The following is a 24386-nucleotide window of genomic DNA, read 5'->3' as shown; positions in this document are numbered from 1 at the left end:
GCTCGAGTCAAGACGAGACCACTTGGTCCGCCCTTGGGTCTAACCGTCTTTGGCTCCTAAATAGTTGTCCGAAAAACAGCGACAACAGTATCTTCTGAAGGTATTGAATTGACCAGTGCACTTCTAGAGACAGAATAAGAACAAACCATTTAACCTCTTATGTCTCAAAGTCAGTATGTATGAATTGCATCATGCTTACCTCAATCCTGAAATGAGACACATCATTTCATAGCTTACGTATTCTTATTTGAGAAAATCAGAGTTTGGATTCACTATGTGATTCTGAACTTGACCTATTGGTGAAGTACTAAGATATAAAGTTGTCATGAGTAACTTTGTGAAGATCTCATAGATATGGAATTCATGTACAAGATTGCTGAAATGCAATGTATATCACCTCATTCTTTGTTCCTTGGAATGTGAATAAATGAACTGGCCACTGTCCAAATTGAGTGATGAGTCTTTTGGATGAATCAATTTGACTTGTTAGCTCAACGTCAATACATTGTTTCTAACTTACTCACAAGCTAGAAAGGAGTTGAGGAAATAAAAGTTAAAAGGGTAAAATGGTAATTTTGTAAATCCCGACTAGCTGATGATATTCATGAAGGGTAAACATAGATAATATTTAGTGGATCCACTCATCACAATTAAGTTGAATTCTTGAGTAGAAAATAAATTCATTTGAACCGAGAGATTCTAAGTGTCAACTCTTTACTGGAGTCAGTTGACATTAAGCTAAACTTGGAAAAGGTTTGTGAACTTTTGAGTTCAAGTGTGTTAGCTCAAGCTTTGTTCATTTGGATCCATGAGGTCACTGTCACAAGTCATATCGAGTAGGATTAGTTAAACTAGAAGCTAAGTCAAAACAAGAACGAGACAAGTTTTACGAAAATTGTCTAAAGGGCATTTTTGTCTTTTTGGACATAGGATGAAATGAATGTCAATAAATTTTTTGACATTGTCATATGATGACAAATATCGCTCGGCCATGATGAGATTTTTGGGCCTTGAGGGTTAATTTCATTTCATGGAATTTTACTTGAAAATTCTTAATGGGTTTTTCTTATGTTGTCATGAACAAATGAAGAAACATCGAGAAGCTCCTTCTAGAAGCCCCTTGGCCGCCCAAAAAAGAGAGAAAAAGAGAGATTATTTTGTGCATTGATGTATGAAGATACTTGCCAAAAGAAAAAGAGGAAACCAATTTCCTCTAGAAGGCAAGAGGGATTTCGGCCAAAGCAAGAGATGAAGCAAAAGAGGAAACAAATCCAAGGCTTCTAGAAGCCATGATGGCCGTGTGACTTAAAGAGAAGGAGGGCAAATTTTGCTCATGGATATGTGATATTCTATAGAAAAGGAAACTACCCTGTTGAAGGTAATTCCTCTCCTATAAATAGGGCGCTCATTCTCATTGTTTCTCTCTCTAGACATTGTGGCCGCCCAACTCTCTCTCTCTCTCTAGCTCTTTTCGTTTTTGTTTTGGCACCTAGGTCCACATTTGACCTAGTGTTTATTTTAGCTCTTCGACTCTAAGACTTGTTATTGAGTCGTTGTGTTTAAAAGTGCCCAGACACTAATTCCTTCTTACCTCGAGTGATTTATGTGATAGAAACTTTCGTGGTTACTCGAGTTCCCGAAGAACGAAGAAATACGAGCTTAGTGGGGAGACGAGCGATTCAACCTTTACAAAAGCTTCTCAACGATCAAGCTTCGATAAAGGTTAGTAAACGAGTAATGCTCTTTAATAGCTTTAATTTAATAATAACATGTTATTGCTCTTTGTCTAGGTTAGTAAAATCGTTTTACTTGTTTAAAAGAAAATTTTTATTTTCTGCCGCTTGCTAGAAGCGTTAAATCTTTTCTAAACCCTAGACCAATTCCAACACAGCCGGCACAGACTGCTTAGCCTGCTCAAGAAGATGAAGAGAATGAAGATGAAGACGATGACGAGGAAGAAGATGTGCCTGATAGTGGTGAAGAGGAAGATGAAGATGACGATGATAAAGGTTCTGCCAAAACTCTTACTCTCTAGAGTCTCTCTTTATTTAGTCTGTACTATTTGAATATTTGGTCACCTTTAGTTGTTTATGCTCTAGTTGATACACTCTTTGGCTTCTCTTTGTGATCAGCCTCTGCTCTCCTCTTCGGTATGCTATGTTGATTGTGGTGATTAGGTGTTGTTTGCTTCAGTTCTCGTGTGCTTATTTTTCAAATATTTGCCTTCCCTTGTTTTGGTTTATCCTTGCCTTTGCTTTGTTTTTGAGGCAATCAGGGGAAGAGGTAGTCTATCATGTCATTTATTTTGACTGAGACTTTATCTGACCGAGAACTGCTCTGGAAGTGTTTGCCTAAAAAATAGCCAAAGGGGGAGTTTGTTGTTACGTTATGTGTTGGCTTAATCTTTCTCTTTGTGCATATATAGACTGTAATTTTGGTAAGTTTCCTATATTGCCAAATCTTATCGCTGAAGACTTTCTTTGATGATCTTCACGCGTTTATGGGTAAGGAAACCCTAGATTGACTTCCAGACTTGTATGACTGCCATAAAAGCCGAGTGCTACCTCTTTAGCAGTTCTTGACGCTTTATCAAAATACTTAGGTTTCCTAGACGTGCACGACTGGCAGAATGGGAGACTATTTGTTTTGATAAGAGCGGTGTAATTCTCCAAACACTACTTCAAAAGTCTGAGTGTCTGTGGGATTGGGTTTTGTGATTGTGTGATTGAAGTCTTCACGTATGTTGAGATTGAAGTTGACCAAGCAACAGGACGTTCTTGAAGAGTGGAATTGAGAGGGATCTCAAATTCATGGGGAGTCCCATTTTTGGTAATCAGTTGTAGTAACAGTTTCTAGGGCATTGGTATATGTATTGTTCATATAAATCCTTGTTTGTACTAGTGACTACTTGATAGTGAAATCATTTCCACTGGCTGTGAACCCCCAGACGTAGGTGATGTTACATCGAACTCTGTTATCATATTGTGTGTCTTTATTTTTACGCACTGTTTTGTTAATTATCCATTATCTATGTTAAAGCAAGTTGTCGGACATATTGCTGCTACATTGTGTACGATATCTTGCCTTTTACTCTAAACAGAATTTCACAACTTAGTTCTTAAAAAGAACATAGAAATTATGCCAAGCCAACTAAAAATAAAAATCTAAATTCAATGTTGAGATAGTACGGCGTTGGTGGATTGATTTGTCAAGGGCATTCCCATTATTCACTAGAACCACAATAATATAAAACGCGATCACTAAATTGTTCATCCACATTGCACTAATGTTATCTACTACATCATTACCAAGTGCTGGTGACTATCCATAGACTCATAGCAACTATCCCATGGTGTAAGAAGGGCTTGGCAAGTTTATCACGGTCGTCTTCACTTTGGTCATCATGTTAATGCTATTCGTGATTCCTTGTGATCCAATTCCACTGTCTTTTATACCCTGCGTTTTTCATTTAATTTTTTTCATTATTTTCTCTTTAATTCGCTAACACATATATAAACAAATAAAACACTTGACATAAAAAAATAGAGAAAGTAGCAATAGAGTCGGTTAAAATTTGATTATAATATATATATATATGGACGGACCCAATGATGTAAATTAACGACGTTAATATGTAGAAAAAAAAAGGTTCAAGGGGGTTAATTTGTAAATTTTTAGATAGAGAAAAAAAAAAAACTAGAAAAAAGTGTAATTTATTACTAAGGGAAAATGACCGTGTATATATAAATTCTTGGAGTTCATTGAGAGCTTACCTGAAAAGGAAAATGATCGGGCCCACGAGCCGGCGCAGAGTTAATCTGGACCGTCCCCGTTTCCATTGCGTCGCCGATCAAGATCGCCTTGTTTATGTCTTTTGTAAAGACACAACCCTGTTTGAGATAATAGGAGTCAAGTGACCAACTTCTCAAATTATACGAAATATTTTGCAAGCATAAAACTATAGTCGAGAAGAATATGACAAAGTGATTGTACCTGGAGTCCGAAATTGCTAGCATTGCAGTGGTGAATCCCTTCTTCGGCGGAGTTGATACGAATGAGAGGCAAGACGGGCCCAAAAGGCTCTTCCCAGGCTATCCTCATATCGGGCCTGACATGGTCCAATAACACGGGCCATACGAGGTTGCCTTCTCTCTTGTAAGGCTGGCAAAATGTGGCTCCTTTCTCTTTGGCGTCGCTCACGAGTCCCTCGATGAAGTTCGCAGACGACTCCGACACCACTGGAGTGATGTCGCAGTCCTCCTCCGGTGGGCCCACCGTCAGTTTTGCCACCCGGGCGTTGACTTTCTCCACGAGGGCGTCCGCCACCGATTCCATCGCCAGGATGACCTTCACCGCTGTGCATCTCTGACCGCTTTTTTTTTTTTTTTTTTAAATCAAATTGAAACTCTAATTGATCAACGTGTTTTATACATTAAATTTGAATGGGTATAATAACTATTACTCGTTTATTGGCATTTCTGATTATGATTTCAAACAGAAATAGTACGTGATCACATATATTATAAATTAGCCTAGCTGAATGATGTAGCATAGCATAAATTTAGGGCCTCTTTGGTAACATTTTTGTTTTTTGTTTTTAAAAATACAAATTATGTTTTGTTTTGTTTTCTAATTTTTAAAGAATAAAAACATGTTTGGTAGTCGTGTTTTTGTTTTTTATTTTTAAAAATAAAAAATAAAAACATGTTTGGTAATCATTTTCCCGATGCTCCGGGGAAGACGGCCGCCGAGATCGTTGTTCGCCAGGATGAGCACGGAGACCGGCGAGTTTCCGAGATTCGCCGGAATTCCGAGGCGGAACCGGTTGCCGTTCAGGAAGATCGCGTCCATCTGGCGGTCGAAGAGCTTCGGAGGCACCGGACCTTCGAACTCGTTGAATCGGAGGTCGAGGAACTTCAGGCGAGGGAGGAACAGCACCAGCGACGGAAATCCGCCGGTGAATCGGTTGTTCGAGAGATCCAGCTCGTGGAGGTGCTTCAGTCGCCGGAAAGACTCCGGAACGACGCCGCAGAAGCGGTTCGAGTTGACGTGAAAGAGAGAGAGGTCGGTGAGGAGGCCGAGCTCCGACGGGAGGTAGCCGGCGATGTCGCCGTGGTTCAGATCGATTCCGGCGACCACTCGGAGTTTAGGGTTCCACGGCGACGGAGCGCAGAAGACTCCGGTGTAGGAACAGACCGAAGGACCGGTCCACGTGGCGGTGAAGTTCTGCGGATCGGCGACCAAGGTCTGTTTTTGTTTTCGTTTAAGAAAATAAAGAGACGATCGAGTTTTTGTTTTTAAAAATTTTGAAAACAAGTTTTTTTTATTCTCCAGTTTTTGTTTTATTCTCTCCCCAATTTTTTAAAACAAAAAACAAAAATGACTTTATCAAACACGTTTTTTTGCCTAACGGTCACTTTTTTATTTTTAAAAACAAAAAACAAAAAATAAAAACGTTACCAAACAACCCATTAATCTTTTACATGCGTTTTATCACTTAAAATTTTGAGTTAAGGATTTTTCAAGTCATTCATTAACCGGGGCCAGAAATTTCGGCTAAAAAATTAACGCATTGATAAAGTTGAACCGGGTCATCTTCGGTTAAGGACAACTGTGATGAACCAAAATTTTCAATTTAGCTATAACTGTCTTACCTTTCTAAACATGAACTTTAGCCAAGATTGCATAATTGTTTTTTTAATTAAACTGAAAAAATTGAGTAATTTGGATGCAAGTCTAATTCGCAATGATACTAAAGTTAATAATCACATATATGTAAAATTCAATCAATGTCTATTATCCCTCCTCGCCGAGTCCTAAAAGATATATAACTCGTGATCTAGACCACTATTTTAATAAAGTTGGTACCGACGCAAAGTCCTGATAAGATGATTATTTTGACACCAGTTAAGACCTACTTCTCATACTATTTTAAATTAATCGTGGTTAATAAAAAAACTGCTTATAAAGTTTATAAAAAAAAAAAAAAAAAAAAAAAAATTGACATTTATTCATTTTTAATATTTGTGTCTATTTCTTAAGAGTAACCTAAAAGTTACTTTAACCCACACCTTTATAATTTACTATACAAATATTTCCTAAATCGCTAATTGTACCTATTTTTGTAATTAAAATAAAAGTACCCCAAGTATACCTATTATACTAAATTTCTTTTAAAACAGTATCTTATGAATTACCTGTAAGAGAGGCCTCCTTTAATGATGTTAGCGGCGACCAAATCTAGGTCGGCGTCCTCGAGCACAATGCACGCATCTTTGCCTCCCAACTCCATCTGCAGAGGAACCATCCCCGACTTCTTCGAAATTGCGATTCCCGTGTCACCTCCGGTGAAGCTGATTTGGACAACCCGGGACTTATATAAGACAAGAAATAATGGCTTGCGAATAACTACCAACTCATAAATAAAATTCATAGTAAAATAATTATTTGAAAAAGCATGTATTTTAATTCACCTTATGCAATTCACTCCGGGGTGCATTGTAAGAAAGTCGCCGATCTCGGAGCCTTTGCCCGTGACACAGCTGATTAGGCCTTTTGGAAACCCGGCCAAGTGGAAGCAGTGAACCATGTGGAGACAAGAAACTGCTCCCTGAAAAAAAAAAAAAATAAAGATGCGCAACATATGACGAAATTAGCTATTTATTTTGAATTTATTGTATTATTAATGTGTCTTGATATTACATTATAATTTAGTTGTAATAGTGTTGTGTAATTATAAATATGGAAACACCTGAGTCGGAGGCTTGAGGACGAGGGAATTCCCGGCAATCAATGCAGGGGCGATTTTCGAGACGGCGAGATTTACCGGATAATTAAATGGCGGGATCGCTAAAACCACCCCGAGAGGAATCTGTTCCACAAAATTTATTATACATTATTTATTTACTTCGGAAACTAGTAATTCTTAAAGATGTTGTTGTGTTGGTTTGCAATTATTTATTCCTAGTTGCTTACCTACAATATAAAAAACCTTTTATTTTTATTTTTACTGTACCAAAAATTCTAATATAAAAAAATTGTAACTTATGTTAATAAGAGTTAAGAAAGTCATTAAAATAACTAACCGTTGACTTGACCACCATAGAATTGACAAGAAAACACTAGTATTTTATATTTTCTTATCTCAGCAGTATATGGTTATAGATAATAGACACGGATAAATGCCAATAAGAAATTTTTTTCTTTCTTTTTTTTTTTGTTACTATTTTATTTATTCGAATAACCAACCAATCTGTTTCATGATTGCGTCACTAAACCAAACTAATTTTGCATGTTTTGATGTTTGTACATATTCATATACAGTTATATTCAATAAAGGAAAGATTATGAACAAAAGAAACTTTAATGGAAGTATAGAAATAAAGAATGGATACTGATTTTAGATAAATACCTTTGAAGTGAGACAGTACTTTGTCCTTTCATTTCCTGGGAAACTATCAGAAACCAAAAATTTCCCTTCTCCGAGAATTCTGACTCCTTCCTCTGCAGTGTAAGACACCAGATCTCCAGACCTCACAACCTTCATAAAATTCCAAGAAAAAAAATTATTAACTTTCAAAAATTTAAAAATTGGCATTCACGTGATCACACGCACATTAAATAGAAACTACATGAGCATAACTTTCTAAACTTATAAAATAAAAAATGAACTATATTGAATTGAAACTGAAATTACAGAGTTTTGTTCGTGAAAATAGAAATATTACATGATAGTTCTAATTAAATTAAAGGACTAGATCTCTCCACTCTCTCTGGCAGTAAGCGTTTTGATTTATTTCGTCATTGCTAGAAATTTTGAAGGTTTGGCCAAATTTTTTACACTCATCCAATTCCAAACTGGCCCAGAAAAGTAAGTTTAGCATTCTGCTGATTGATCTAATAAAAACGATAAATATTATTATGCTCAACTTATTTAAGTGGAAAAGTCATTGGTTGTGTGTGTGAATGAACATGTGTTTATATATTAATTGGACCTCTTCACTTGACACCAATAGGTTTTAAGATGGAATTCAACATGGTGTCAGAGTCTTGTACATTTACACAACTTGAATTTGACCCGGCCCACACGAACGAAGTGATTGTCATTCGGTCTGGTCACGGTACGCGTGAGAGAAAGTATTGAAATGGAAAAGTCACACATTGATTGTGTGATAAATATGTCTTCATGTATTAGTTGGACCTCTCTACTTAACACCAATTGGTTTTAAGATAAAATTCAATTAACTTATGCAAAATCCTCAGTTAGCCGAGGGCTTAGTCTCGCATTTAAAATTGAACTTCTAACCTAATTGATATATAACACAGCCCAAACAATTTCATATTTCCAACATCTAACCTAAAAATACCCAAACATAATATACCAAAATAATAATTAGTATTCGTGAATTAAAATTAAAAAAAAATGAAAAAAAAACACCAAAGAAAGTTCACAACATAATAAACCCAGACTTTATTTTTTTTATTATTTTTTTTAGGGAAACATGATATTATTTTACACAAGAAGACATATAGATGAAATACCTCAATGACTGAGTCTTTGGCAGGTTTAGCAATTTCTTTAACAAGACACTCAGCAATGGGAGCTTTGTGTTGCTTGAGAATAGAAGCAGCTTTATGCAGCAACTCTGCTCTCTTCCACAGAGGAGTCTTAGCCCATGATTTCTGTGCTGCTTTTGCTATTTCCATCACCTGGTTCACCTCCTCTTGAGAACATGCTATTATAATAACGTGAAAAAGAAATAGTCACTGAACTAAACTTGCAAATAAATTAGACAAATAACAATTAAATACTTACTTTGTAACAGCAATGCATGGTTCAACTAAGCAAAAAATTACCTTGAACCTTGTACTGAGTCTTTCTAGTGGTTGGGTTGATTATGGAGACACTTTTGCCTGAAGCACATTTCCTCCACTCTCCATTCACATAATACTTGTACACATCTCCATCCAAAATTTCTTCAAAAACTCCTGTCCCAGCCATTTTTAAAATTATGAATTACAAAAAAAGAAATCTTGAAAATAGCTCAAAAGCCCAGAAAAGAGAAATAATTGTGATTTGGTGAGAGGAAGATGAGGAGTGAAGTGGTGAAGAGAAGTATATATATCTTGAGTTTTACTCAATTTGTGTATTTATGACACTTTTGTTGTGTGGCTTTGAACTTTGAATGAGGAAGAAGCTAAGCCACTAGAATGCACATCGGGAAGAGGTTGGGTAGAACTTAGATGGTGGTTCTACGCTTGCCAAGTGGGCTTTTTTTTCCGTTTTCTTTTATTATTATTAGGGAAAATGGTAGCAAAAATACTTGGACAAAACAATATCTATATACTCATTCTTTTTTTTCTTTAGCAAAAATACTCAAAGTTTCAAATTCAGTTACACGTAAATACTTTGCTGTTAAAATTTCTGTTTGAACTTAACGGTCCGAATAGTAACAGACCCACTATAACGTAACATGTGGTATTTTTGCCAAAGAAAAAAAACTTTGAGTATATAAATAATATTTTGATCAAACAGTGAGTATTGTTGCCACAATTTCCCCTTATTATTATTATTATTATTATTTGTTATGTGAAAGTTCTAGAGACTAGAGAGTGGTACTTTTGAGCTGTGACGCCAAATATAACCATTTGAAAGTTAAAGTGTCACACAAGTTGCTTGCGTCAGTTTTAACGAGGGAATTGTAAGCAATTGTTAATAATATTTTTGTTATCCTTTGCAGCCATAGAAATTATCTAAACATATATGATACTTGAACTGGAGTAGGGATTAGAAGATATGAGTACAATATTGATTATTGAAATAGATTTATTAAAAATTGTATAATGGATGATAAAATTCATAGTGAATTTTGTTGTCACTAGCCCACCTTACACTTCTTATTAGGGGAATAGCCAAAGTTTTATTTAATTAAGGAAATAGCCCATTTTTTCTCAGCTGACAATTATACCCTTCACTATATACATTCGCTCAAACAAGCTCAAACAAACAAATTCACGCTCAAACAAACAAGCTGGGCGTTCTCTGTCCAGAATCCAACCATCAAACCAGCTTTTACGATCATCATCATCATCGCAAGATCGTTTGTCCTGGTAACGAACGATCTTCTCTGAATTTCCTAATTCTTATCATCATCGCAAGATCGTTCACGCTCAAACAAGCTTGGTGTTCTCTGAATTTTTGTTTTTTGCTTTTTGTGGTTTGCGATCAAACAGGCTTTTGTCTCCGAGATTTTCACAATCAAACAAGCTTTTGCGATCATCATCATCATCGTCATTGCATAACGAACGATCTTCTTTGAATTTTCTGGTAAGTTGCTGTTTTTTTTTTTTGTGGTTTTGTATTTGATTCATCAATTACAAAAAATTCTCTATTGATGTTTCGTTTATTCAATTTCGGTGTGTTCTGTCAATCCTATTGTTGATTTATCATCGTTCTTAGACAAATCAAGCTTTTATTTTATTTTAGGGACGATACGTTTATTAATTAACCGGATGAGTTAATTTAATTTACTGATTTCTTATTTGTGTCTTTTGTTCGTTTAGTATTTGTTTGTATATTTATGATTATTAAATCTTCAGTGTTCATATTTTTCAGTACACTAACGTTAATGGCATCACAATCTCATTCTCGAAGTGCATCCGATGAATTACAAGGTTTTCATTTAATTTAATTAATCGTTTGAGTAAATTTGATTAACTAAAACCATATAGGTTTCTTTGTAGTTGTATAACTGTTTTTGTTCCAATTTTTGCTTAGAAAACGCGGCTGGGTTAATTCTTTACGATTCTTCCAGCAGTGGATCTTCAATTGATACCTGTTACCTGTCCGTCTTGGCCCGGTAGATCGACGGCAGCCACGCTGGCGGCCGTCCAGAGACTCCCCCGCCCACGGCCGACTCAAAGACGGCGCCCGTCCAAGGCCGGCTCAGAGCCGGCGCCAGTCCAAGGCCGACTCGGAGCCGCCGCTCGTCCAAGGCCGCCTCAGAGCCGGTGCTCGTCCAAGGTAGGCTCAGAGCCGGCGCTCGTCCAAGGCCGGCTCAGAGTCGGCGCTCGTCCAAGGCCGGCTCAGAGCCGGCGCTCGTCCAAGGCCGCCTCAGAGCCGTCCTTCCTCTCCAAGGCCGCCTCAGAGCCGGCCCTCGGCCAAGGGGATGCCCAAAGCACCCCTTGGTCGCCTATAAATACCAGGGCCCCTCCCCTGGTCCAGGTAATCCAATTTTGAGGCCCGAAACGCTGTCGAACTCGTACTTCACTCGTTTCGCTCATCTTTGGCCTCTCACCACCTCTAAACCTCTATAATCCACCTCAATCCCACTAATGTTGAGCGTCGGAGAGGTAAACAGAGGCACCCCCTCTGTTTTCCCTTCTTATCTCACGGTTCTCCTATCATTTTCAGGTATGCCGGCGAGCTCAAACACCATTCACAGCTAAGGGAAGACTTGGGATACCAAGTCCGACACGCTCGAGTCAAGGCGAGGCCACTTGGTCCGGCCTTGGGTCTAACCGCCTTTGACTCCTAAATCGTTGTCCGAAAAACAGCGACAACATTTTGGCGCTAGAAGGAGGGGATCTCGACCTTGGCGACACATCCCCTCTACCACTCCTCTTCTCACTTCTACGACTCTCGAGAGATGGGTCATGTCCCCGCCACCTCCATGGGCGCCCGAGCGACTAGCTCGAGGTACGGCCCCCGAAGCCCCGCGCGTCGTCTTGGAGGGCAACCTCGTGATAACGAGAGCCAGCCCCGAGACCCGGCGAATGACCCCGAGGCCGCAGTCCGAGAGGACACGGCTCGAAGGCTCGCCGAACTCCTAGACCGCCCCGGCGTCACCGGCGCGCTCATCGCCGACCTCCTCGACTCCAACAACGTCGACGGCGTCAACCACGAGACCAACCTCGACCACGCTGTTCACGAAAGTGGACGCACGCGCACGCTTTCAAGGGGACACCCTCGGGCGACCGCGTCGAGACGTCAACTTTCTGATGGGCACGCGCACGCGCCCTCGAGGGGACACCCTCGGGCGACCACGTCAAGGCGTCAAAGCTCGCGCAATACCCGAGGACGCTCAGTCTCGAGGTCCCGAAAGGGACGCTCCAAGCTCACCATCTGCGTCCAAAACCCTCGTGAAGTTGACAACGTCGAGAATGACACACCCTTAACAAGGGTGATAGGGACGGCCTCCGGAGACTTGAGGGACCACCTCAGTTCTCAAAGAGAGGTTCACGAGTTCAACTTGAGAGATAAACTCGACGCCCGACGCGAGATCGCGAGCGAGGTCATCTTGGGACGCCAACCACCTGACACTGCTAGCTGTGCACCCAACAAGAAACGCGCCACCACACTCGCCGCATCAGCCGTCGGTCCCGACTCGCGAAGGAAGAGACGTAGAAGGGGTCGAGTCCCTAATGACCTTCCCTTTCCGACCCCGAAGCAATCCTTCGTCCCTCTCAACACAACGCCCGACCGGATCCTGAGCTTACACAAGGAAAAGCTAGGATGCCCGGCCCCGCTGAAGACGGACCCCGCGACGCGGGATAGAAGCAAGAGTGCGACTATCACCAAGATCACGGACACGCAACAACTGAATGCTACCAACTTAGGAAGCAAATTGATTTCCTGATTCGAGGTGGGGATCTCAAGGAATTCATCGCATCTGTCAGCAAGGTGACAACCCCGACCGAGCGCCCGACTCGTCAGGGGGAATGAGGCATCTCAAGGGGCCGATGGTTAGGACGGAGGTCCCAAAGAGAGACAAGCTCCCACCATTCGCCGTGACGGCTATCACGGCTTCCGCCATTAAACTCACGCCCGAACTCGATCGGCTGCGTGACCACTTTATTTTGAAAATGTAATTTCCTTTTTTCAAAGAAGGCCAAGTGCCATGACAAAGTGTAACGACCCCCTTATTGCAATAAAGAGTTATTCCACACGTGACAAAATGTAACGCACACTATTGTATACCTCCAACACGAGAGTTTCTTGGCCTTCGTCTCACAAACGCAAGAAACTCGGGGGGCTAACAGGGATCAATGCTCAATCAAAAACAACTCAACAACAACTCAGAAAAAAAAAATAATGATAATAAAGTCTCGAGGGGCTGGTGGTTAGGCCAGAGGTCCCAAAGAAAGACTTTTCACGTAACTCCTCGTGCAGGCTCTACATGAGTCCTCGAGTTGAGTAACGGATTGTTGGGATTTCAAGCTCGTCAGTTCGCCAAGTCGAGCACGTCAGTTCGCCTAGTCGAGCTCGTCAATTCGCCTAGTCGAGCTCGTCAGTTCGCCAAGTCGAGCTCGTCACCTCGCCTGGTCGAGCTCGTCACTTCGCCTAGTCGAGCTCGTCACTTCGCCAAGTCGAGCTCGTCACTTCGCCTAGTCAAGCTCATCAGCTCGCCAAATCGAGCTCGTCAGTTCGCCAAGTCGAGCTCATCACTTCGCCTAGTCGAGCTCGTCACTTTGCCAAGTCGAGCTCGTCACTTCACCTAGTCGAGCTCGTCAGTTTGCCAAGTCGAGCTCGTCACTTCGCCTAGTCGAGCTCGTCACTTCGCCTAGTCGAGCTCGTCACTTCGCCAAGTCGAGCTCGTCACTTCGCCTAGTCGAGCTCGTCACTTCGCCTAGTCGAGCTCGTCACTTCGCCAAGTCGAGCTCGTCACCTCGCCTGGTCGACCTCCTCACTTCGCCTAGTCGAGCTCGTCACTTCGCCAAGTCGAGCTCGTCACTTCGCCTAGTCAAGCTCATCAGCTCGCCAAATCGAGCTCGTCAGTTCGCCAAGTCGAGCTCATCACTTCGCCTAGTCGAGCTCGTCAGCTCGCCAAATCGAGCTCATCAGTTCGCCAAATCGAGCTCGTCACTTCGCCTAGTCGAGCTCGTCAGTTTGCCAAGTCGAGCTCGTCACTTCACCTAGTCGAGCTCGTCAGTTTGCCAAGTCGAGCTCGTCACTTCGCCTAGTCGAGCTCGTCACTTCGCCTAGTCGAGCTCGTCACTTCGCCAAGTCGAGCTCGTCACTTCGCCTAGTCGAGCTCGTCACTTCGCCTAGTCGAGCTCGTCACTTCGCCAAGTCGAGCTCGTCACCTCGCCTGGTCGACCTCCTCACTTCGCCTAGTCGAGCTCGTCACTTCGCCAAGTCGAGCTCGTCACTTCGCCTAGTCAAGCTCATCAGCTCGCCAAATAGAGCTCGTCAGTTCGCCAAGTCGAGCTCATCACTTCGCCTAGTCGAGCTCGTCAGCTCGCCAAATCGAGCTCATCAGTTCGCCAAATCGAGCTCGTCACTTCGCCTAGTCGAGCTCGTCAGTTTGCCAAGTCGAGCTCGTCACTTCACCTAGTCGAGCTCGTCAGTTTGCCAAGTCGAGCTCGTCACTTCGCCTAGTCGAGCTCGTCACTTCGCCTAGTCGAGCTCGTCACTTCGCCAAGTCGAGCTCGTCACTTCGCCTAGTCGAGCTCGTCACTTCGCCTAGTCGAGCTCGTCACTTTACCAAGTCGAGCTCGTCACTTCGCCTAGTCGAGCTCGTCACTTCGCCTAGTCGAGCTCGTCAGTTCGCCAAGTCGAGCTCGTCACCTCGCCTGGTCGAGTTCGTCACCTCGCCTGGTCGAGCTCGTCACCTAGCCTGGTCGAGCTCGTCACCTCGCCTGGTCGAGCTCGTCACTTTCGAGCTCGCCACGTCGTCCAGTCGAGCTCGTCACTTCGTCCAGTCGAGCTTGTCACTTCGTCCAGTCGAGCTCGCCACGTCGTCCAGTCGAGCTCGTCACTTCGTCTAGTTGAGCTCGCCATTTCGTCTAGTCGAGCTCGCCGCTTCGTCTAGTCGAGCTGGAGCGACCTCATCACTTCGTCCAAACGTCTTTGGATTCGGTTCGTCAAATCGCCCAAACGTGTTGGGCTAACTCTCTTGAAACAGAAAACAAATAATAATACAAAAAATTAGAAAAATAGCCAACTTAAACGTTTGATATTGCTAAATAGCCAAGGTTTGGTAAATATTAAGTAAATAGGCATAAATGATGACGTGGCTTAATATGGCAGTGGCTATTTACTTGATATTTACGTTTGTAAATATATAAAAATGGCTATTTACCTACTATTTACAAAACCTTGGCTATTTAGCAATTCTCAACGTTTAAGTTGGCTATTTTGCTAAATTACCCATAATAATAATAGTAAAGTCTCAAGGGGTCGATGGTCAGGCCGAAGGTCCCAAAGAGAGACTCTTCACGTAACTCCTCGTGCAGGCTCTACATGAGTCCTCGAGTTGAGTCCCGAGTCCACGAGTTGAGTGACACTCCTCGTGCCGACTCTACGTGTCTCCTCGAGATGGTTCATTCCTCGAGTCGAGTTCGAGTCCACGAGTCGACGGAACTCCTTGTGCCGACTCTTCACGTAACTCCTCGTGCAGGCTCCACATGAGTCCTCGAGTTGAGTCCCGAGTCCACGAGTCGACTGATACTCCTCGTGCCGACTCTACATCTCTCCTCGAGATGAGTTCATTCCTCGAGTCGAGTTCGAGTCCACGAGTCAACTGATACTCCTCGTGCCGACTCTTCACATAACTCCTCGTGCAGGCTCTACATGAGTCCTCGAGTTGAGTCCCGAGTCCACGAGTCGACTGATACTCCTCGTGCCGACTCTACATATCTCCTCGAGATGAGTTCATTCCCCGAGTCAAGTTCGAGTCCACGAGTCGACTGATACTCCTTGTGCCGACTCTTCACGTAACTCCTCGTGCAGGCTCTACATGAGTCCTCGAGTTGAGTCCCGAGTCCACGAGTCGACTGACACTCCTCGTGCCGACTCTACGTGTCTCCTCGAGATGAGTTCATTCCTCGAGTCGAGTTCGAGTCCACGAGTCGACTGATACTCCTCGTGCCGACTCTTCAAGTAACTCCTCGTGCAGGCTCTACATGAGTCCTCGAGTTGGGTCCCGAGTCCATAAGTCGACTGACACTCCTCGTGCCGACTCTACGTGTCTCCTCGAGATGAGTTCATTCCTCGAGTCGAGTTCGAGTCTACGAGTCGACAGAACTCCTCGTGCCGACTCTTCACGTAACTCCTCGTGCAGGCTCTACATGAGTCTTCGAGTTGAGTCCCGAGTCCACAAGTTGACAGATACTCCTCGTGCAGGCTCTACATGAGTCCTCGAGTTGAGTCCCGAGTCCACGAGTCGACTGATACTCCTCGTGCCGATTCTTCACGTAACTCATCGTGCAGGCTCTACATGAGTCCTCGAGTTGAGTCCCGAGTCCACAAGACGACAGGTACTCCTCGTGCAGGCTCTACATGAGTCCTCGAGTTGAGTCCCGAGTCCGCGCTCGCCGCCCAGCTCGTGAGCCAAAAGGCAGCAAGTTTCAAATGGGTTTCAAAGGCTTGCGTCCGCCGGGCGTATCTGGTCTAGCCAGCGTCCACGGGAAAATCGCCACGCAAATGTGGCTCCGCGCTCGCCGCCCAGCTCGTGAGCCGAAAGGCAGCGAGTTTCAAATGGGTTTCAAAGGCTTGCGTCCGCCGGGTGTACCTGGTCTAGCCAGCGCCCACGGGAAAATCGCCACGCAAATGTGGCACCGCGCTCGCCGCCCAGCTCGTGAGCCGAAAGGCAGCGAGTTTCAAATGGGTTTCAAAGGCTTGCGTCCGCCGGACGTACCTGGTCTAGCCAGCGTCCACGGGAAACCCGGCCACACAAATGTGGCATCGCGCTCGCCGTCCAGCTCGTGAGCCGACAGGCAGCGAGTTACAAATGGGTTTCAAAGGCTTGCGTCCGCAGGACGTATCTGGTCTAGCCAACGTCCATGGGAAACTTGGCCACACGGATGTGGCATCACGCTCGTGGCCCAGCTCGTGCGCCGACAGGCAGCGATTTACAAATGGGTTTCAAAGGCTTGCGTCCGCAGGGCGTATCTGGTCTAGCCAGCGTCCACGGGAAACCTGGCCACACGAATGTGGCACTGCGCTCGCCGCCCAGCTCGTGAGCCGACAGGCAACGAGTTGCAAGTGGGTTTCAAAGGCCTGCGTCCGCCGGACGTAACTGGTCTAGCCAGCGTCCGCAGAAAACCCGCTCACACCAAGCGCGACACAATAAAGTCGCCCCTCGCAATGCGCCGAGGCCGCTCTACGATGTACTCAGAAAATCGAGAGTGGTTGTCTGAAGTCCGCATGTCGACGTGATTTTTGAGTTTCCACTCGACCTACGCTCGACACGAAACTCAGGGGGCTAATGTTACCGGTCCGTCTCGGCCCGGTAGATCGACGGTAGCCACGCTGGCGGCCGTCCTGAGACTCACCCGCCCGCGGCCGACTCAGAGCCGGCGCCCGTCCAAGGCCGGCTCAGAGCCGGCGCCCGTCCAAGGCCGACTCAGAACCGGCGCTCGTCCAAGGCCGACTCAGAGCCGGCGCTCGTCCAAGGCCGGCTCAGAGCCGGCGCTCATCCAAGGCCGCCTCAGAGCCGGCGCTCGTCCAAGGCCGCCTCAGAGCCGGCGCTCGTCCAAGGCCGGCTCAGAGCCGGCGCTCGTCCAAGGCCGCCTCAGAGCCGGCGCTCGTCCAAGGCCGCCTCAGAGCCGGCGCTCGTCCAAGGCCGGCTCAGAGCCGGCGCTCGTCCAAGGCCGCCTCAGAGCCGGCGCTCGTCCAAGGCCGCCTCAGAGCCGGCGCTCGTCCAAGGCCGGCTCAGAGCCGGCGCTCGTCCAAGGCCGCCTCAGAGCCGGCGCTCGTCCAAAGGCCGGCTCAGAGCCGGCGCTCGTCCAAGGTCGCCTCAGAGCCGGCGCTCGTCCAAGGCCGCCTCAGAGCCGGCGCTCGTCCAAGGCCGCCTCAGAGTCGTCCTTCCTCTCCAAGGCCGCCTCAGAGCCGTCCTTCCTCTCCAAGGCCGCCTCAGAGCCGTCCTCCCTCTCCAAGGCCGCCTCAGAGCCGTCCCTCCCCTCCAAGGCCGCCTCAGAGCCGTCCCTCCTCTCCAAGGCCGCCTCAGAGCCGTCCTTCCTCTCCAAGGCCGCCTCAGAGCCGTCCTTCCTCTCCAAGGCCGCCTCAGAGCCGGCCCTCGGCGAAGGGGACGCCCAAAGCACCCCTTGGTCGCCTATAAATACCAGGGCCCCTCCCCTGGTCCAGGTAATCCAATTTTGAGGCTCGAAACGTTGTCGAACTCGTACTTCACTCGTTTCGCTCATCTTTGGCCTCTCACCACCTCTAAACCTCTATAATCCACCTCAATCCCACTAATGTTTAGCGTTGGAGAGGTAAACAGAGGCACCCCCTATGTTTTCCCTTCTTAGCTCACGGTTCTCCTATCTTTTTCAGGTATGCCGGCGAGCTCAAACACCATTAATTGACAGCTAAGGGAAGACTTGGGATACCAAGTCCGACACGCTCGAGTCAAGGCGAGGCCACTTGGTCCGGCCTTGGGTCTAACCGCCTTTGACTCCTAAATCGTTGTCCGAAAAGCAGCGACAACAATACCGTTGATATCGGAAAACAGGTTTCGATCATTGATGATATCGACTTTGACAACTTCTCTATGTCATTTGATATCAAAGAAAATGATATTTTCTTGTCTAAGGAGTATATGATTAAGGTCATGCAATTATATGCTATTACACATCATTTCGAGTACAAAGTCCTTAGATCTTCAAGTACTCGTTTCAATTTGATATGATGTGCACCTTCTTGCCCATGGATGATGAACGCGGTGTCTTCCAAGAATTGTCATTTTTGGACTGTACGCAAGTACACTAGTCTGCACTCTATGGATCATAGGATGGAAGTCTTTTCTAATCGTCATGTTCAAGCTACCTCTTCCTTGGTCAGTCAATGCATCAAAACAGAGTTGTTGAATAGGAGTGCTAGTCATGTTACACCGAAAGATGTGATTTCAACCATGTTGGTTAAGGGAAAAGTCGAAATTTCTTATTACAAGGCATGGAAATCTCGACAACTTGCTCTTAAAGAAATAAGAGGTTGTCCCGAGGAGTCATATTCTTTGCTTCCTCTTGTTGCAAAGATGATGAAGGAAAGGAATCCAGGTAAACCATTTGACATCATTCTGGCTCAGTAAATTAATTAACCTACTGTTCTTCATTTGTTAATTAATTAACTGAAACAACAATGCTAAACAGAAACTGTTTTCTCTTTTACAGAGATATTGTAATTATTTTACTTACTTTTTGTCAACACAGGAACATTTACTGATTTACAGATCAAACCAAGCGGAGAGTTTTTGTACTTCTTCATTTCTTTTGGTGCATCCATAGCTGGCTGGAAGTATTGTCTTCCCGTTTTTTCCATAGATGGCTCATTTCTTAAAAGTAAATTTGGAGGTCAAATGCTTCTTGCTTCTGCCTTGGATGGCGATAATCACATATTCCCACTTGGATTAGGTATCGTTAATTCGGAGAACGATTAATCATGGGAGTGGTTTCTTTCTAAGCTCAAAGAGTGTATGGGTGATCGTGACGACTTGGTAATCATATCCGATCGTCACATTAGCATTCCTAAGGCAGTTTCAAATGTCTTTCCATTAGCCAAACATGCCATATGCATGCAGCATTTATGCAACAATTTGAAGACTAGGTTCCATCACGGCGCCATTGAGCCATTCTTCAAAACATGTGCAAAGGCTTACAAAACTCAAGAGTTTGAAAAGTTTATGACTTTGTTGGAAAGAATTGATCCCGGCATCAAAAAGTACCTAGAAGATGCTGACCCCTTACGATGGTCGTGTGCACTTTTCCCGGGAAAGCGTTACAACATCATGACAACGAATATATCGGAATCGATGAATGCACGGTTGCTTGAGGCAAGGGGATTGCCGGTTTTGCAGTTAGTAATTGAGTATCGAAACATTCTTCAGGGATGGTTTTTTGATCGGTTACTCTCGGGCCAATCGATGAATTCGTCATTGACAACTTGGCTCTCGTTGAATATGTCTCATGAAAATGAGGAAAAAGCACGATCAATGTTGGTGAGTAACTCTAAATACTTTTAATTTACTTATCAATGGATTAATTTAATTATGTACTATTTACATAATTGATGTTGACTTTTATTATGTCTTTACTAAAATATTTGTAGTTGATACGTGAAATGTATTTTCCTGAAGGAGTTAATTTAATTAACTTACTAAGTTAATTAAATTTACTGTCTGATTGCAGGTCAATCCTATTAATGTTGATGAATTCCAAGTTCAAGATAATGGAGTGAACGAAGTTGTCAACATCAACAAACGAACGTGCACGTGTAATAATTGGCAAATGAACGATTTTCCGTGCTCACACGCGATGGCTAAGATGTGGAAAAACAGGCTACAAGTGATGCCGTTCATTTCACAGTATTATACAAAAGATTTTTATATTGCCACCTATTCTGCTAGTTTGTACCCGATTGATGATATGTCGAGTTGGGATATTCCATCGGAGTTGCTTAAGGAAATTAAAGCCCCCATTGTGGTAGCAAAGGCGGGAAGGCCAAAGATGAAGAGGTATGCATCATCTTCGATTGTTGCGGAGCAGATGAATTGCTCGAATTGTGGAGCAATGGGACACAACAAGAGATCCTGTCTTAAGAAGCATTAGAGTTTTAGTTTCAAGATTTTGGAATTTTGTCTTAATTCTTTTATTGAACTATTTTTCATGTTAGAAATTTTCACATATTTTTGTTACCTTTTCTATACGACAATGGCTTGATTTTATAGGCTAATTGATTGTTGAATTATCTTTTTGAATTGTGCAATCAATTAACAGTTTGCTTATGTTAAGTTAATTAATTAACAGACTTATTGGGAGTCTTTATACTTTGATAAGCACTTGTGTGTTTTTGTTGCAAAAAGTGATTGGTGTTACAGTTTGCTTATGTTAAGTTAATTAATTAACAGACTTATTGGGAGTCTTTTTACTTTGATAAGCCCTTGTGTGTTTTTGTTGCAAAAAGTGATTGGTGTTTGTTCGTCCCTTTCGCACATATTTAGCTCATCACATCGATTATAACAATTGACAAAGTAACACTAAAAGTATCAGATTTGATTATGTATCATAACTAATTTACTCTATATAGTTGATGAAACTAATCTGTTTTTCACCACAAAAGGAATTTCAAAATGAAATCCAACTACAACCATTATCTAAACCTGCCCTTCCTTCTAATTTTTACACCTAAATCCCAAAATACTCTAATTAACCATACAACCTGTCTATTTTTTGTTCTTCGTTCTTTGATACACCAGACTTTTTTTGGAATTCTTGGGCTTCTTCGCTCTTTTGTCATCGAACTGCGAAAGATTAAGACTAAATGACGGTGAATCAATGTCTTCAATTGTAGCCTTACTTTTCTCTAATGCTGATCCAAAATCCATCGGTAAGGACTTCGTATCATCACTGCTGGTTGCTTGGGTCTTCTAGGACCTCTCTGTCCTAGTACATTTTCTTCAAAGGCTTCATTCAAGCTCAATAGGCGTGGAGACCTACGTGGCTGTGGTTTTGGCTGGTCGTTTGCTTCCGCTGCTTTTGTCGGGGTTTTCTCTTTATCACCCTCTTGATTGTCCTTCAAAAATCAAGCTAAACTAACTCAACAACATGTGTTTTTATAATGTAAAATATGCCTATATTCTATATTTACCTCACATAATTTCCGCTTCATTGAAGCTGCTCCAAGTTCCTCACTTTTTGTACTTGTGCTATCATCACTTCCAAACACATCGACAACATCATTCAAATTGGCATCGACAGCCGACTAGACATTGAGATGTACAGTTAATTAACATAGGTCAGAATATGTTTCAGTTAATTAATTAACTTTATAAACTTACATTGAGATGTAAGTAAAACTATTGTTACTTACATTTTCATTCGCCGGGACTGGTGCAATTTCAATTTGAATTTCGGGGATATTGTTAATATCATCCATCTCAATTTCAGCTTGCTGTAAAAGAAGGCGAGTTAACATGTTTTAGTAAATTTAATTAACTTAGGCCATGAATCAATTAACTTAGTACGTAAATAATATTTAATTTACATTATATTTCTTACCACATTTGAGTAATTCTCAGCAGCCCTTCTGCTCTTCGATGACGGAGAAACTTGTTCCTTCAAAGCAGATGATTCTTCACTGCGTCTCTCATTAGAAGTCTCACGATTATTCTGTTATTCAAAGAAACATTGATGCAGATATTCAATTAACTGATTTCTATGTTAAATTAACTATTTTTGACTTGTATAGCTACCTCATTTCCTTCCTCTTCCGCATGCGTCTCTGTGCCTTGTCCTTCATAACCTTGTGATCGTTCTTCATCGTCCTGGTAAGAAACATCATTTTTTAGGTATTTAGTTCATAAATTTACCAATAACTTGAACTTAACAAAGATTCTCACCTCTTCGGGATTTGATTCATTTGTTACAGTTCTGTTGACGCTGTTGTTTTGTAGGTCAACTCCACCTTTTCCGTAAACTATCTTCATTACTTTAATGATTCCATCAAGTTTCATAGTCACTATTTCGTGATTTTCCTGCATCTCTTTCTTCATCTTTTACTGTTCTTTCTTCATCACTGCTTGCTGTTTCGCAATCTTGCTCACAATTTGAAACAGCGATGAACTGTCCCATGCTTCCCCGGCATCTTTTTCTTTATCTGAATCTTCCTTATCCTCCCTCGCCTCCTCTTCCTCCTCCTCATCTTCCTCTTCCTCCTCTGCCTCTGCCTCGTCTTCCTCATCCTCCTCTGCTTCCATTTCCTCTGACTCCTCCTCCTCTTCAGCATCAGACTGATCTTTATCGTTTTCTTTAAGAAGATCAATAATGTAATAAGCGTTTGTCTCTTCTTCGCTCAATTTAATTACACCTACATGTACCTGCCAGCCCAACATCATAATAATGTCAACCATTCATAATTCCTAATCCCAACATTCAACATTCAACATTCAACATTCAGTTAATTAATTAACCTAAATCTATTTTCAATCTGTAAATAAATTAACATAACAGACATAACTTGAGCAAATACCTAATTCAAGCATTCAATACGTTCAGTATAGGTTATGAATGTCACTTTTATAGATGATTGATATATTTAATCAAGCATGGAAAGTTATTTAATTAACTAAATCAGTAAATTAAGAATTACCTCTTTGTTGTTAAAGACATTATTGTACATCTGTGTGGCAACATTTTTGTTCGAATAGTAGACGTAATTCCATCGCAGTATTCGTGGCAAGTGATCAACATTTCTGATTTGTCCATAGTCGTGATCTAAAAGTGATGGAAGAATATCGTATGCCCATGCAACCAAGGCGTGCGAAAACCCTTCCAAACCGTACGCATTAACATTGTTTCGGATTGAGTTTGATGCACTATTAATTGAATTGCAAAGGTCTTCGTAACTCAGCCATCCCCACGGAAACTCATTCACTTGCTTCTCATCACTTGCTATGCATACACGACTCATGTCGATTCCTATGTTTGGCTGTTTCGGAAATAGGATCAACTCAATAATGCAAGCATTTGCAAGCATAATCAGCAATTCGTCAGGGGTCTCATCAGATTTAACTTCTTTATACTTTTGGAGAAGGTCTGCCTTTGTAACTCGTCGTGTGTTGGCGAAGAATGTCTTGTAAAAGACGGAATTCTCAACCACCTGTTTCAATTACAAATACTACATTAGAATATTTATCTAGATACAATGCATAACTTAATGTCTTGTAAATTGAGTTATGTAGTTAGGTTAATTACCTTTCGTGATTTAAGATAATCAAGTTCCTCTTGTGTGGGTTTTTGACAGTTTAAGCCTGTCATGAGAGCATAATCTTTGATGCCAAAACGTCTCATTTTTCTATTGATTTTGAAGGTGGGCTCATTTTCGTTGCTGCCTTGACATAGCCTCAGGACTAGATGATTGATGATTCTTGAAGGGAATCTCGTGACTTTACTTGGCAATGCTTCAGCATGATAGAGCGGTAACAACGAGCCAAAGGCTGACCTGCTAAACAGTTGTCGCTGCAGTTCATTAAGCTTCGAGATGATCTGATCAAAGTGCTCCAACTTTGTGTGTGTATTTATTATTGCATTAACGAGCCATTTACTTGAATTGCATTTATATTTGGACTGCAAAATGATAATAAAATACATGAGTACACTATATTCATGTATAAAAAAATACACTCTTTGGGTTACTACATCAGTTGCTTACCCCCATTTTCCTTCAGATTTATGCAGGCAGATTCATAAACGCTATAGCCAGATTCATCAGTTGAATACCTAATGAATAATAAATCAGTTCATAAATTAATAAGCATTCACTAAATTAATTAACTTAATGCATGCATTCAGTTCACTACATTAAGCAAATCAAATCCATAACACAATGACTCCGTTAATTGATTAACTCATCCAGTTAATTAATGAACTTAATGCAAGCATTACATTAA

At 42.6% G+C, this 24386-nt stretch overlaps 3 protein-coding genes and 1 pseudogene across 3 annotated transcripts; 1 reads left to right on the top strand and 3 right to left on the bottom strand.

Annotated features, from left to right (window-relative positions):
- Nucleotides 1-3115: 3115 nt before the first annotated feature.
- ALDH11A3 (aldehyde dehydrogenase 11A3) lies at nt 3116-9245 on the bottom strand. Its single transcript, XM_089614990.1, has 9 exons — nt 8857-9245; nt 8542-8735; nt 7412-7540; nt 6752-6871; nt 6474-6610; nt 6198-6353; nt 3994-4372; nt 3774-3890; nt 3116-3456 (listed from the first exon to the last, which is right to left on the bottom strand). Exons 1-9 carry the CDS (start codon nt 8999-9001, stop codon nt 3343-3345), a joined length of 1491 nt encoding a protein of 496 aa, XP_089471116.1. The 5' UTR covers nt 9002-9245; the 3' UTR covers nt 3116-3342.
- Nucleotides 4380-5358, bottom strand: LOC149397566 (leucine-rich repeat extensin-like protein 1 pseudogene; annotated as a pseudogene).
- A 10170-nt stretch (nt 9246-19415) lies between the features above and the next one.
- LOC149397564 (uncharacterized) lies at nt 19416-20547 on the top strand. Its single transcript, XM_089614262.1, has 2 exons — nt 19416-19937; nt 20128-20547. The coding sequence occupies exons 1-2, from the start codon at nt 19416-19418 to the stop codon at nt 20545-20547; spliced, it is 942 nt and encodes a 313-aa protein (XP_089470388.1).
- A 1643-nt stretch (nt 20548-22190) lies between these two features.
- LOC149397563 (uncharacterized) lies at nt 22191-23787 on the bottom strand. Its single transcript, XM_089614261.1, has 4 exons — nt 23692-23787; nt 23087-23596; nt 22338-22814; nt 22191-22262 (listed from the first exon to the last, which is right to left on the bottom strand). Exons 1-3 carry the CDS (start codon nt 23785-23787, stop codon nt 22494-22496), a joined length of 927 nt encoding a protein of 308 aa, XP_089470387.1. The 3' UTR covers nt 22191-22262; nt 22338-22493.
- Between the last annotated feature and the right edge of the window lie 599 nt (nt 23788-24386).

This window comes from Urtica dioica, chromosome 5 (genome assembly GCF_054948205.1).
Source record: "Urtica dioica subsp. dioica isolate 48M chromosome 5, U.dioica_male_clone48M_v1_H2, whole genome shotgun sequence".
NCBI lineage: Eukaryota > Viridiplantae > Streptophyta > Magnoliopsida > Rosales > Urticaceae > Urtica > Urtica dioica.
This window is presented reverse-complemented; position numbering and strand designations above follow the sequence as displayed.

Coding starts and splice junctions, on each gene's coding strand:
- ALDH11A3 (XM_089614990.1), bottom strand. CDS start 9,001: ATGGCTGGGACAGGAGTTTTTGAAGAAATTTTGGATGGAGATGTGTAC. Junction 8,736..8,856: donor GACTCAGTACAAGGTTCAAG/GTAATTTTTTGC, acceptor TTATTATAATAG/CATGTTCTCAAGAGGAGGTG. Junction 6,611..6,751: donor TCCTCAAGCCTCCGACTCAG/GTGTTTCCATAT, acceptor TTTTTTTTTCAG/GGAGCAGTTTCTTGTCTCCA.
- LOC149397564 (XM_089614262.1), top strand. CDS start 19,416: ATGGGTGATCGTGACGACTTGGTAATCATATCCGATCGTCACATTAGC. Junction 19,938..20,127: donor AAAAAGCACGATCAATGTTG/GTGAGTAACTCT, acceptor GTCTGATTGCAG/GTCAATCCTATTAATGTTGA.
- LOC149397563 (XM_089614261.1), bottom strand. CDS start 23,787: ATGAGACGTTTTGGCATCAAAGATTATGCTCTCATGACAGGCTTAAAC. Junction 23,597..23,691: donor ATTATCTTAAATCACGAAAG/GTAATTAACCTA, acceptor TAATTGAAACAG/GTGGTTGAGAATTCCGTCTT. Junction 22,815..23,086: donor ATGTCTTTAACAACAAAGAG/GTAATTCTTAAT, acceptor TTGGGCTGGCAG/GTACATGTAGGTGTAATTAA.